Source organism: Enhydra lutris, unplaced genomic scaffold (genome assembly GCF_002288905.1).
Source record: "Enhydra lutris kenyoni isolate GAN:26980312 unplaced genomic scaffold, ASM228890v2 scaffoldscaffold1, whole genome shotgun sequence".
NCBI classification, from domain to species: domain Eukaryota; kingdom Metazoa; phylum Chordata; class Mammalia; order Carnivora; family Mustelidae; genus Enhydra; species Enhydra lutris.
Window position 1 is genome coordinate 45,882,034 of NW_019154085.1, and position 14,536 is coordinate 45,896,569.

Sequence of the window (14,536 nt, forward strand, 5' to 3'; positions counted from 1 at the left end):
GGTGAGCCCCTGCCTCCCCCCACTGCGTGGATGTAGGACAGACCCGCTATCCAAGTGCCCTTCGAGCCCACGTTGCCCTGGAAGAGGCTGCAGCTGGGTGGACAGTGCTGGCTCTGCGGGAGGCCGGTCCTGTTGGACAGGTCAAGGCAGTGCGCCAGGCTTTAACCAGGTATCCGCACTGTGGTTCTGCAAGAGGATGAATGTAGGTGCCTGTGACACCCTTCTAAAGCTAAGAGCCCCATAAACGTGGTTGCTAATCCATCTGGCCACTTAGCTCTGTAACCTGAGACACGTCACTTCTTCCCTCCAGGTCTGAGATTCTCAGGGCACTAGGAAGACTACGTGCGTGCCAGGACCTCTGCCGTGCCTCTACAAAGCGTGACCTGAGAAGCGAGTCCTGGGGCCACCGAGGCAGGTGTAGACCGGGTGCTGCCTCCCAGACTAAGCCCAGGGGCCCCATCACAGCAGCACTCCCACCCCGCAAAGTCCCCTCAAAAACAAGAAATTAACTCAACAAATCAGAGATGAACCTAAACATCACCTTGCTAAATACAAGTCTCCTCTCCTAACATCAATGGAAACCACATGCCATCTGTATACGTGCAGATCAGAGCCAAAGACACGACCCTGAACCCCTGAGACGAAGAGCCCACGATCTGCTCTGCACCGGGCGGGCACACACTGACTGCAGCCATGCTGCGGGCCAGTGCAGTCACACGATCTCATCTCCTAAAGGGAAAGCCCGGCCATCCAAAAGAGAAGGACGGGGGTCACCTTACCTGGACGGCTTTGGGAGCTCATTGCTAGCGTCTACTCCTTCAAGCAGTTCAAAACGGCTCACAACTTCCACGTAAACGACAGCTCCAAAGAGCCCCCACGTTGCACGGACACATACAAGTACAGCCGCAGCGAGTGTTGGCGCACAGCCGCAAAAACTCCCCGTCGTGCTGAACACGTCTCACAGGCCAAATCATCCACGAGGCAGGCAGGGCTCTTCCGTGGGCTCTCGGGGGGTGACCTGCGTGGTTAGAGAAGGAAGAGCAGGGTCAGTGAGGGGGTGAGGACTCTCGTGGACAGCAGCATCTAACTAGGGAAACAACGTGGGTGTTCACGTTGATGCATTGCGGGCGGAAAAGCCGTCCCGGGTGGAATCCGTTCTGCTGACACAAACCACGTGGGGGTTTTGTTCATTAACAGGTGTGAAGACACGTCACAGAGCAGCGGTTCTCAGCCTTGGCACCAGCACCACCAACAGGGAGCCCCAGCCCACCCCTACCACACGCGGCCGGGACCCTCGCCCACACATCTATACTGCGTGGGGCTGCGGTCCCACAGGCCACACTTGGCTTCTGCACGAGCTGCTGCACTGTGTGCACGCCCCTCCCCATCCCCCCACCCCTGTGTTTCCATCTTCATAATTACCGCCCTCCCCTTTTAACTCCAGTTTCTGACTATAAAAGTAATCTGTGCTCATCATAGCTAAGTGTTTCAAGTCAACCACGATGCTGGCACCAGAGGCCAACACTCAGTAAGGCTCAGACCTGTCTCGCTGATGTTTTTCTCTGCCCTCTGCCCGCTCTACAGCTGTGTGTCCTCTTCTCTGCGCTGCTGTTACAGCCAGAAATGTCCCCAAGTCACTCACAACTCCCGGTCACACCGTGACCAAGGCTGCTCCCTACTCCATCCATGACAGAGGATGGCCATCTCCCTCCCTCCAAGGAGCTGCCCCTGACCGCCTCAGGTGGCACTGTCCTCAGGACCAGGTATGGGACGCGTGCCGCCAAGTTCACCAAACCCTCTCCCCAAGGCCTGTCTCCTCTATGGAGCACCACCACCTGGAGACAAGCACGAGAACACCCAGCAGCAAGTGTTGCCTCCGTGTGGAGGCATCATGGGTGAATTCTTACACACTCGCCTGTGATCTCTGACCATCAGAAAGTGGAAACAAACTGCGACTGTGGTAACTACGGAAAGCCTCCTACTGACCCTGGTCCGAGGCTCCTCTGAGGCCTCTGTCACCTCCTCCTCGAATGATGTGACAGATTCCTGTTCTTGATTAAATTATTCACAATCCTTTCTTTGCCCATTGCTTATACTCAGAGAACCCTAACCAGTCCATCATGAAAATGACCACCGCCCGAAGGCTAGACATTTCAGTGGTTTCCATACCACGTTTCCATAACTCTGTGATCAATATCCTCACAACTGCTGTTCTGTATCTGGTTGTTTCCCTAGGACACACAGTGACCTTTACCTCAGGTTCAGACTTTTCATTCATCTCTTGGCCAGAAGGAAACACCTCTGTCTTGAAAACAATGTAAATGGTTTCTCCTGCAAATCTCTGACGGCTCAGCACCCTTCATACAAAGGTCCCAGCGTGGCTGGGTATAAAATTCTGAGAACACAAACCCTTCTTCTCCCTTGAAACCTTTAGACCTGGCCCCACCCTTGGCCCTGCAGAAACCCCACGTCCATCTCCTTCCTCAGGGACTTCTGGGGACTGAGCTTGGATGCTGCTGCTGCTGCCATTTCCTTCTATCTGGATTCTGCAAGAATGTTCTTCTTTCATGTTGAAATTCGGAAGTGTTGTCAGAAGATGTAAGAACCTCTTTTCATTGATTTTGCTCCAAACATGAACCTTTCAATACACACAGGTCTCTTTTCTGCTCAGAAGAAAGCTCTTCAACTGGATTTGGATTCCTATTTCGGGGAAACTTGTGTTGGCTTCCTCAGAGACCCCTCTCCTAACTGGCTGGTATCACCCTCGGCTCTAGCCTCTCCCACCACTGGCACACCTGCTGTTTACTCTGCGTTCCTGGGCATCTTCTCAAGTATGTTCTCCACAGCACGGCTGCTATTTTCCACGGTATCAGTCTGATTCCTTACGGCCTCTGAAATAGATTTTAACCTCAGACTCCCCATTTTCAACCAGTTCCCTTCACAACCCCTTCCTCTATCTCTTCCGCTCAGCGCACCCCCTCTTCCTCACCGTCCATGGAGCCACATCTTCTCCCTGCTAAAGTCTTTTGAAATCTCTTTTTTCTGCCTCTGACTGTAGACTGCTTTCAGAGGTATATTCGTCTTTTGCATTTCTGGGTATTTCCCTTTTCACCACATTCTAAGAGACCCCATAGGGGGACTTTCTGTTCATTCATCCTTACATCAGAATAGCTCCAGTCCAGACCTGGGTTTTGCCAAAAAGCCATGTGTACCTGCTCCTTCCCCATCCTGTGTCCACTGTAATGTCGGCCAAAGTCTGCTGCTCACAGCTACACCCCTGGTCCCCAGCCCAGTGCCCAGCAGGCTCTGACCCCATGCAGTCTTGCCAGACTGAGACGGACACTCTTCCCAATTGCAGATGAAACAGAGGACAGGAGCTTCTGCTATGCTACAACAGACGTATTCTGGAGGAATCTCACATTCTGCGACACTACCCTAAAAATGCCAGGGCGTCTGAAAAAATACGAGGTTGGAGTGGACTGTTCAAAACTGCAATTTAATAACTGGGACACCACAGGAATCAATAACAACACTCATAAAAACACGACCACAGTGTTCGTTTAAAAAAAAAAAAAAGACGTGCAAAATTCCTAATAAATACAAAGTCCTGCAAACGTAGGATCTTACCGTGGCAACACTTTTATGAGGGAGAACAAAAGCAAGAACGGAAGTCTCAGAGCCATGGAATCGGGGACAAGATGTTAGACACTGGAGAAAACCGTGAGCCAGGGCACATGGCCAAAATGGGCAGGAGGCAGAGCCGAGGTGGGAACGGGAGCGAGCACACCGCTGCTCCGTGGATTACCACGCTCAGCGTGACATCTCTCCACGTGCAAGCCCTGCTCCCTGATAACAGAAAGCATCCATGTGCTGGAAAAATCAAGTCTGGCCTGGCTCAACTCATGCACCACACACACCTTCTCCCCTCAACTGCCAGCCCGTGAGCGAGCTCGTATTGTGAAAGTGAGCTTTGTCACAGGACAGGGCTTACGTGAAGTGGGCTCCCTTCCTAGTGCTGCTAGAGCACCACACCCAGACCCAGGGGCTTAGAACAGTAGAAACTGACTGTTCACAGTTCTGGAGGCACCCAGGTTTCCTAAGTCTTCGATCAACGTATCAGCAAGGTCATCCACCCTCGGAAACCTCGAGGGAAACCCTGCCTGCCTCTTCCCAGCTTCTGGTGGTTGCTGGCAATCTTTGACACTGCTTGGCACACCGCCTTTGCCACCACGCAGCTTCTCCCTGTGTCTCCGCCTTCACACGGCCATGTTCTTCTGCGAGCACCGGCCGTGTTGGATCAGGGGCTCAACCCCCCAGCAGGACTTCATCCTAACTGATGACATCTGCGACAAACCTATGTCCAAATAAGGTCACATGCTGAGGTCCTGGGGGCTAGGACTCCAGCCTTTCTTCTTGGGGAGGGGGAACACGATGACACCACCCGGCCCCTAACAGCCGGTAGGCGCTGCATCATGGGCTCTTCCTGACTGCTCCCGTACCAGCCTACCCAATGCCAGAGGAACTTGAAGTTTCCAGGAAACAACGCGCCCCTCATTTCACAATCCTCTCATCAGACCTCACCATGTTCTACGCAGACCAACTCTTTCTCAACTAGCAAGGAGGACGACACCTGGAGCACAGAGGCACGGGGCTTGAAAAGCTGCTCACATGCCACAGGGACAGCTGCCCAGTGTCCTGGCGGGTTTGGGGGTGGGGGGAGAACCCCAGGGGATGGTGGGGATGGAGGGTTTCCTTCACGATCTCAGGTGAGCCACTGATTCCACCGTTCAGCTTGGTTTCTCTGGCTTCAACTGACTCCACACCCTGGGTCTTCAGGGGAAACCAGAGAGGCCTTTCCAGAAACATCTAGCCAGCTGTTGGTTTGCAGGATAGCAGAATGCCCAAGAGCACAGGCACGAGAGCCAATGCTGCCAGGGTCCCGGGCTCGGCTCTGGGTCTGAATCTCAGATCACCATCTTAGCAAGTGACCTTGAGGAAGTTCCTGGCCCACAGGAACGGGAATGAAGATGGGGAAAGAGCACAGTCCTAGAGGTAGCACTGAACATGGCTTGGAGAGAGGAGGTCATGCACTCTAAACCGTAAAACAAATCTTCCCCAAGCATTACATGCCCACTACATGCTGCCTACAGGGAACCCACTTAAAGTATAAAAATACAAATAGGTTAGATGGACTTCAATCAAGTGAGAGTCTGCCTTCAGCTCAGGTCATGATCCCAGGGTCCTGAGATCAAGTCCTGCATCAGGCTCCCCGCTCAGCAGGGAGCCCGCTTCTCCCTCTGACCCTCCTCCCACTTCCGCTCTCTTTCTCACAATCTCTCTCTCTCTCAAATAAACAAATAAAATCTTGAAAAAAAAAATACAAATAGGTTAAAGGTAAAAGATGGAAAAAGATAAATTATGGAAATACTACTCAAAGGAAAGCTGTGACAGTTACATTAGTATCAGACAAAGTTTAAAGAAGGAATATCATCAGGGATAAAGAAGGGCATTTCATAACGATAAAGAGACACAACTGACCCGTTTCTGCATCTGGTAACAGCGCTTCATTTGTGAGGCAAAAATTAATGAAAATGTGAGGAGAAATGGACAAATCTACAATTATAGTTGGAAATTCCGACTCTGTTCTTAGTAACTGCTAGAGCAAACAGATGGAAACTTAGAAAGGACTGGACCACAACAGCGCTGACAGGGCACCATCACCAACACAACGCTCGTTCCTCACGTGGTTTCGAAAGTGCACACGGAAAACCTGACGAGATGGCCCAGCTCTGGGGCCATAAAACAAGTCTCAGTAAATTTAAAAGAGACAAGTCAAAGATACAAGCATGTTCTCAGACGAAATTGAAATTAGATATCAAAAACAGAAAGACAGCTGGAAGACTGATAATACAGATAATACACTTCAGGGGTCAGAGAGAAAATGAGAGCAGAAATCAGAAGGCACTGCTGACCTATCAAGATAGGCAGTACGTGGAGATCTGTAGCATCAAATGCCCACGCTAGGAAGGGAGGGATCAACTCCATGAGCTCAGGTTTCACCTTAAGCAACTATAAAAAAAGAATAAATTATACCCAAAATAAGTAGAAAAAAAAATAACAAAGAGCAGAAAAATTAGAGAAAAAAAAAAAGAAACTAAAATCTGATTCTCTGAGACAATAAAATTGACAAACCTCCAGCTGAACTGATCAGGAAAAATAAAGAGAGAAAGAAAACACAAATTAATAATACCAATAAAGTGAGAAGGGATTAACTACAGACCAAACAGATAGTAAATGGACAATAAGGGAAGATGACAATTTTAGGCCGATAAATCTGACAATTTAGATGAAATAAACAAATGCCTTCAAAGACCAATACTAGGGAAGTCACTCAAGAGTGAGCGCAGGACCACTTGTCCTCACGACCCCTGGACCCCTCGGGGAGCCTCCCTGAGCAGCAGAAGGCAGGAGCTGGAGCTCCAGGGGGCGGGCGCCTTAGAGCAAAGGCGCACCTGTTGGAAGCTCTCGGCTGCACGCCAACAGAAATGCACCTAGTGATCCAGGCAGGCGAAGGAAACTCCCAGAAGGAAACTGGGTAGCTGGAAAAGCGGGTGGGCACCCAGAGACAGGAAGTGATGGACAGTGCCCGGAGGATGCTTGTCTGAGACTCCTCTTCCCAGGGGCCCCAGCTGCTGGGCAGCGTGAGTCCCCCTGGCCAGGGCAAGGCAGGACACCTTACCTGGCAGCCCCACAGAAGTGAATCTAACGAGCAAGGGGTTGCTCCCCAGAGAGAAGCTGCCAGGCTGTTACCAGAGTAGCAGAGGGGCTGGGCAGCAGACGCCACAGAGAACCATGGGGGAGCGGGAATCAGACCGTGGCCAGACCACAGGATCCTTCCAGCTGCCCACCTTCCCACCACAGGACCCCACCAGTGTGGCTCCAGCTGGCCTATGACGGCATGTTGGCGGGCCTGGCCACGAGTTCCATGAAAACCAGCAAGACACATCTGTCCCTTGGCACCACGGCACTGGCATGGGAGGGAGTGCTGGGCAGGGAGGCCTGAGCCCTGTCCACCCGGCAAGGTCACAGTGAGCTGGATGGCCCTGGGGCAGCCCCGTGACATTCCTGGGCTGGAATAACTCACCGAAGTTTCCGGGGGCCCCCATGGGGCAGACACCACAGGAAAGACGGCTCGGCGGTCCCCAGCAGCACTCCCAGCCTCACACACCCGAGGGGCCCTGAACAGCCAGGCACAAGGCCCGTGAACTTCCTGTGACTTCCCTCTTGGGGGCTCCCTCGTCGCCAGAGTCACCCTTCCTAGGCCCCTGGAGGGCAGTCCCCACCCCTCTCACACACTGGTCCGGCCACCCTGCTGTCTGACACATCCACCTGCTTGATCTTCCGCTGTCCGCCGCAGCCAGCCCAGGCCAGACGCAAGCTACCGCCCGCGGCACTGGCAGCCTGGCTGGTCCCTGAGGCTGGGGCACACAACAACGACTCACTGAACGGAACGACCTTCTGAAAAGTTGTCCTAAATCCACCTCAGAAATCACTTCAAAAGGCAACTGCAAGAGCAGCAGTGCTCAGCCTTCTGGAGGTTCTAGAAGAGAAGTTTAAGGTCACATCTGACATCAAAGGTCTGATGAATCCAGGAGCGGGTGGGGCTGCAGGAGGCTCTCGGCCTCAGTGCGGGTCGGGCCTGCATGAGGAGGGCAGAGCCCTGGGTCGCCCAGAGCCCCTCGGCCCTCAGGACATCCAGGCTAAGTGAGGAACGGCTGTAGCCTCAGGCGGGTGCTGGGACTCAGCGTAGAAAAGCAAGGCCTCCAGGCCCATCTCACAGCTGTGAAGTCCATTATACTCCCTGAGAAGAAAGCTCAGCGCCTCCATCCCACCACGAAAGCGAAACCTCTCCTCCCTGGTCTCAGAGGAGAGCCCACCAAAACTGTCTGACCTGTGCAGCCATATTCCTTCCCTCTTCTTCCCAAGGCCACAGGCATGTCTTTAGGTGGAAGGTTTCTGAACAACCCAACGCGATATTCACAATATAAAAACAGACTGGGAATTTACTATTTAAATAAAAGAAAATTCAAGCACAATATAGTTCCTTTGATCTCGATGTAAACATCTAATGACATTTGACTAACCAACAGATTATCACTTTTCTAAGAAAACCCTGAGCAACAGTACTAAGATCTCCAAAATTCCAGGAGCCTCAGGTTTCTGAAACCCTATTCTCGAGGAACAGTTGGAACTAGAATGTGTATGTCTCTAAAGTATATACTTGGAATAAAATTAAACAAACGCCGAACATATTACGATGAGACACAACTGCTTTTATGACTGCATTCTTTCCTGATTTATGACATGAATTAAAGACCACATTTGGAAGGGTGAGCAGAAGACTCTGGAATTCTGACTCACGGCACCTTTAGAATGATGGGCCAGGGCACTCCATGCACTGGGAAGTCTCGGACACGGAGCGCATATTTATATAAAAGACATCTCTTTCTTTATTTGTATTTCTGCCCCACATGAAATAAATGGAAGTAAATGCGTCACTACAGCGTAAGTGTGTGCTAATATTTCCTTCACCAAGTGTCGGAATCTAGGATTACCTATAGTTCTTCCCTCCTGCAGCTGCCCTTAAAAATTGTAGTTGACCTAATTTCACAGAACAAGCCATAAACCTTCTAAAGAGTCAAAGTCTTCGAAACTGTAAATCCTTAAAGGAACGTTCTTTTAAAAATCGTATTAGGTGACCGCAAAGAAATGCGGCTATGCAGAGATGACATGTCTCCTCACTTGCCACAATCCTCTGCACCCCGTCACATGTGTCACATGGGCAAAGAATGACCACAGCTCAAAGTCTGAGCTCCTCCCCACCACGGCCGCAGCCTGCCAGGCTGGTGGGAGGACAGCAAGCTGTTCGAGAGCAAACACAGAGCCAGGAGCTGCACAGCACGGCTCAGACCACAGCACCCCAACGCGGGATGGAGGGCACACACCATCAGCCGGAGTCGGGAATGAAGCCAAGAGGCCCCTCTCACGGTCTCCACTCCACACCATCCCAGAGACGTCAGCCAGGACGACACAGCCAGAAGAAGTGAAGGGCACGAGGACCAGAGAGGACAAAGATACTGCATTATTTACAGATGGCATACAAAACCCCAAACAAGGCACAGCCACTATCAATGTTCCTATGGGAACTTCACAAGATCGCTGGGCCCAAGGTCAATGTACAAAAATCTACTGTATTTTTACAGACCAGCCAAAAAAGAGAGAGAGAGAGAGAAGCTTTGAAAAAAGATACCATTTACAGTAGCATCCAGTATTGGCAAATGACCAGGTGTAGCTCTGCCCGAGGACTCATGAGAACTTTGGACATTAAGGGGGGGAACATCAGCAGTGAGATTTAAGATCTAAGCAAACAGGACAGCACTTAGTCTGCACCCAGACTAAGTGATCCTCAGTGAGATCTCAGTCACTCTCCCGCCAGAACCTGCTTGAAGACTGACAAGTGTATTGTACATTTTACATGGAAGTACAAAGGACCTGGAACAGCAATCTTGAGGAAAAATGGACACGGAAGACTTATATTACTAAATACCAATACGTATTATAAACCTATGTAATTAAGAGGCTGGCAGAAGAATGGGCACCATAAGGAACAAAACATTCTAGAAGGAGGCCAACACAAATACAGTAACATCCACAGGGAGAGGGGGTCTCTCAGGGAATAGTGCTTGGGCCACAGCAATCTACATGGAAACAGAGATAAGCCTGGACCCAGGCAGCACCTCGCCATGGAAAATGGCATGAGATGGAGCACAGAATCAAGCTCAAACAAGGAGGACGAGCCTGAAAGACAACAAAAGCATAGATCTGCAGGCAGGCAAAGATATCTTAAATTGATTTTAAAACAACAGTGTTTAAGAAACTGACAATGAAGGAAAGAAAATGATACCTTTTACTGCATCCAAATTAAGAATTTTCACGTGTCAAAAGACCAGCAGAGGAAGGAAAAGGCAACCCAGACAGAGAGCAGAAGAGAATCTGCCCAACACACACCCAACGAAGGGCTGCTGTCCAGGATATAGAAATAATTCGTTTAAATCATTAAAAGAAAGGCAGACAACCCAAATTAAAAATGGGCAAGAAATGTGAACAGACACTTTTTTTTTTAACAAAAGACGATCCCAAGTGGTCAATCACCATACGAAGAAGCACTCGGCGTCTATGATCTCAGGGCAACACACATTAAAACCACAAGGGCACCCTACAGACGGCTGAAACTTAAAAGGCGTGCAGAACTAGTGTTGGCAAGGCCGCGGAAGGACTGGAACTCGCATGCTCTCCCGGGAGGGAAAGTGCTTAGTGACATGTACCAAGCCAGACCTTCGCAAGCCTGTTCCCCAGCAAAGCCACTCCCAGGCACATACGCAACAGAAACACGTACAAGAACAACACGGCAGCCTTATCCATGAGAGCCAAAGCCTGGAAACCTCCCACAGGCCCATCAACAGTGGAATGTATGGACAAATGATGGCACAGACCTATCAGAACAAACAGCATGCACGACATGGACATATCACATGATTGACTCTGGGCAAAGAGCAGACAGACACACCAGAGCACACGCTGTGTGCCTCCATGTACACGCAGTTCAGAAGCAGGCAAAACGACACTGTACTGTTAGAAGACAGGACATTTGCCCTTTGGAATGAGTGGTAGGGAAGCAGGCAGAAGGAGGAAAGAGGGCTTACAGAGTGTGAGTCCTGTCCTGTTTCCCGATCCTAGTGAAGACTGGTGAGAGGGTTTACTCTGGAAACTCACTCACCCACTCTGGAACCCTTCTGGCCCGGAGACAGAGGGAGAATCATGTACTCAAAGGCCATCTTGCAAAGAAAGATCCAAACTAATACCTACCTGGTGGGTCCATTCCCCTTACACTATATTACTACGATCTGCACGTACACAGAAAGTATTTGCCAAATTACCCCTCCTGAGACAGTTACACCTCCCAGAAATAGGACAGGACTCATCCTGTGTCCATGACGACACAAACATGGCGACTCGAACTCACAGAATGGGTGAAAGTCCCAAGGAGGACCCAGGTCAGGGTATCAGACAGAAAAAAATACCCATGAAATAACTGTTAATGTAAATATTTTCGAATAAATAGGTAATTTGAGCTTAATTAAAATTAATTTAAATTTTAATAAATTTTAATCAAAAAACCAGCTCTTGAAGGAGTGATTTTTTTTCCCCAAGTCTTATTTATATGGCAAGCTTTATTAACAAGCATTATTTTCTTCAGCAAACATCCTTAATGAAATATAGGCTGGAGGGTCGAGCAATTACGTTCTGGAAGAACGCTGTTTTAGGACAGACAGTCATGTAGAAGACTTGAGGTTTTTTCCCCACAATTTGTTGGGACTGATTTATTTTTTAGCTTCAGAACAGCCTCTACACTTGAAAGTAATAAAACACCATTTCAGTGTGTTCTAATAAGAGTAACATATGAAGTATTTCATGAAATCTGAGTAATGCAGGCTCTACCGAGCAGAGCCCAGATCCTTCCACCTACTCAGGAGGCCACAGGCAGATGGCGGAGGGTAAAGGGATAAAGGCACCAGCATGGGCAGTGAGCAGCAGGTCGATGGGGTACTCCCCCAAACACACACTCGAGCACACGCTCACACACACACCAAAACACCTGCACACACAAGCACACGAACACACTTGCACATGCACATACATGAACACGCCTGCACACACGTGGGCTCAGAAGCATGCGCGTGTGCACACACACACTTGCACACACAAGCACACACAGGAACAACTGGCTGTCAGGAACAAAAGAAAATGGCCTCCCAGCTCTCCAGATCCTTTTTCCAGATGGCTACATCTAGTAACTGATAAATAACTGTATCTTAGTTTTAACGTGTACAAACTGCTTGATAAAATAAACTCTTTAGATTAAGGGTTCAAATGGATAACGCACCCAGATAAAACAATACTGGTCTCCGTTATCTGCTAAATAAAATAACTTCAGTGGCAAAGACTCTGGCTGGCCGGCCGGCAGGGAGCCCCAAGAAAACTTGATGGATCATTCAGCAACAAGACAGCCCTGGCCAGGGGCAACCCAGGCAGAGGGCTGCAACCCCCTGAAGGAGAACAGGACTCCGAGCGGGACCCGGGGTGCCCCCAGGCAGGCCACATGCAGCCTCGTAACCTTCCCACAGCTCCCAACATAAACACAAGTACATAGCACTTCACCAGCAAGAAGCCAGGAACCTGCCCTCACTGACTGTCCCAGGAGAAGGAGAAACAGCTCGGTGACAGGAGACACCTCCATCAGCCAGATGACTGGTCAACTCCCATTAATAAAGGTTAAACCTCTTCCTGACCCTGTGCTCAACCACAAGGAAACCACCGTGGTACAAGAGTGGTACAAGGTCCCTGGGAGTCCCCAGGGCCTCTACGGGGAGTGGGAGAAGTCCACACTCTTTTCATGGTAACAATAAGATGCTATTCGCCTTTCTCACCCTTGTTCCCTCATGGGTGAACCGTGGAGTCTTCCAGAATCATGACAGATTAAATGTGAGAGGCAGACAGGAGAATCCAGCTGTCCTCCACCAAGCCAGACGTTATAGAAACAGGCAAAAATGCTAAATGATGTCTCTCTTCTCCCTCCATTCTTTGTTTTACATAATAAACAGTTTTCATAAAAAAATACACTGCCGTATTACTATGTGATCCATTTAGTTTTAAATGGATATTTCTGTAATTTCTGTGTTAGTTTCCAATATGGTAAGTACCCATACACATAAGCCATTTAAACAACCGCTCTCTGGGGTCCGGTCTGATTTTCAAGAACATAAAGGGATCCTGACACCAGAGTTTGAGAACCGTGGCATGCACATGTATCCCCAATAGTCCCCCTTAGGAGACAGAGTTTGGGATGTCCGGGTGTAGATACAAGAGACAGGAGTCGGCAGAGGTGAAAGCACTCCCTGGGAGGAATTAGAGGACCAGTGATGGAGGGCATGGGAGGGGATTGTGCACTGACAAGCCAAAGCAGACTCCCACCTGCTGTGTACCACCCCACGGCTCTGTGGAGGTGGCCTCTGTGGGGTAGACTGACCTGCTTGCCAGGTCTCGACAGGCTCCACCAGCTGCCTCGCTTGCTTCCTTCTGGACAGAGAGTGGGGTCCCCAAGAGGACAGCAAGGTGAAGGGGCAGGGCCGCTGCCACCTAAGGAAAGAGGGACACAGACATTCCACCTGCCACCAAAAGCCGGCCTCTCCTTTACTATGTCTCAGTATCTGGTGGTGCACATTCCTCCCCCACTGGGTGATGTGGGGCTGTCACAGGTCCCCACGAACCTGAGACAGGGTTCCTGGGAAGGCAGCATGTGCTGCTCACCACAGGGAGGACTCTGTACCCGGAGTGGGTTTTCCCAAACCCCAAATTCTCTGGACTCAATGCGAGTGAACCCCTGTGAGTCAGGCACTACTGTGTGAAAGGGCAGAGGGGATCCAGTCACCCCGATGTCCCCCCAACTCCAGCTACCTGGGTGAGCAGCACCAGCCGACCCATCGAGCAGAACCCAGGACCCGTGGACAATGCTGGGCACATCTGTTGCTGGGTCCTTGTCCAGTATCAGGAGCCCCAGCCAGAGTCAGAGGGAAACCGGAACCAGCAGCCCCGGCTACCAGCTGTCTCCCCTAGCTGCCAGCGGAGGGGAGCGTCAGGCACAGACTAACTCCTGGTCCAGACACATGTGTATTGGGACCAAAGCTCGGCCATATGCAGGCTGGCGGGAAGAGCAGCGACCCGTAGGAGCACTGCCATCAGACACACGAGGGGCCCACACTGGTGGCCGTGGCCAGTGTCCCCACCTCTCATGGTGACCCCACAGCAAGCGCCCCCGGGCCTGCTCTGGCCCCAGAACCATGACCGTCAGTGCAGAGGTGGGGGCTGCAAGTTCCCACTTTTCAAACTCACTTACTGTTGAAACTGTCCATTTACAAGGAGTATTTTTGTCAAAAGGAGAAATGTGCTATTTTTATTTAAAAGTACAGAAAAAGCATTGCAGACAATCAAAACGCGGAATTAACAGTCAACCTCTGCCCTCCTTCCGATGTCCGCCTTCCCAGCACACGCTTGGGGACAGTCATCCACCCTTCCTGGTGGGCCTGCAGCTGCTTCCACGGAATACACAGAGGGCCATGGTTACCCTTGGACAAAAACCCACCCAAGCAATGAACTCAAAGGAAGAGGGTGTCACGGTGGATAGAGGGCAAATACGCTCATGTGCCATCTGTGTCCCTCCAGCGCGGACGTCCCACATCCCCCCCGGACAGAGAGTCTCAGGGCTGCCATGTCTGGGACTGCCACTGCTTTTTCCTGGGAAACAGCATGGCTGGCCATGCACTTCGCCACACAAGTTCACGCTTCTACCCTGGACACCTGTTACTGGCAGGTTTCCGGGTGTAGAATCCTTATCTTCCCAAAGGGCCACATGGGGAAA

At 50.7% G+C, this 14,536-nt stretch overlaps 1 protein-coding gene across 1 annotated transcript in view; it reads right to left on the bottom strand.

The window, feature by feature from the left end:
- The window catches only part of LOC111156745 (histone deacetylase 4), a 285,367-nt gene that overhangs the window by 249,707 nt on the left and 21,124 nt on the right, over positions 1 to 14,536 (bottom strand). Inside the window, exon 2 of the mRNA XM_022517915.1 lies at positions 780 to 1,018. Within this exon, the coding sequence (XP_022373623.1) occupies positions 780 to 801 (22 nt within the window). The 5' untranslated portion in view covers positions 802 to 1,018. The remainder of the gene's footprint in view (positions 1 to 779; positions 1,019 to 14,536) is intronic.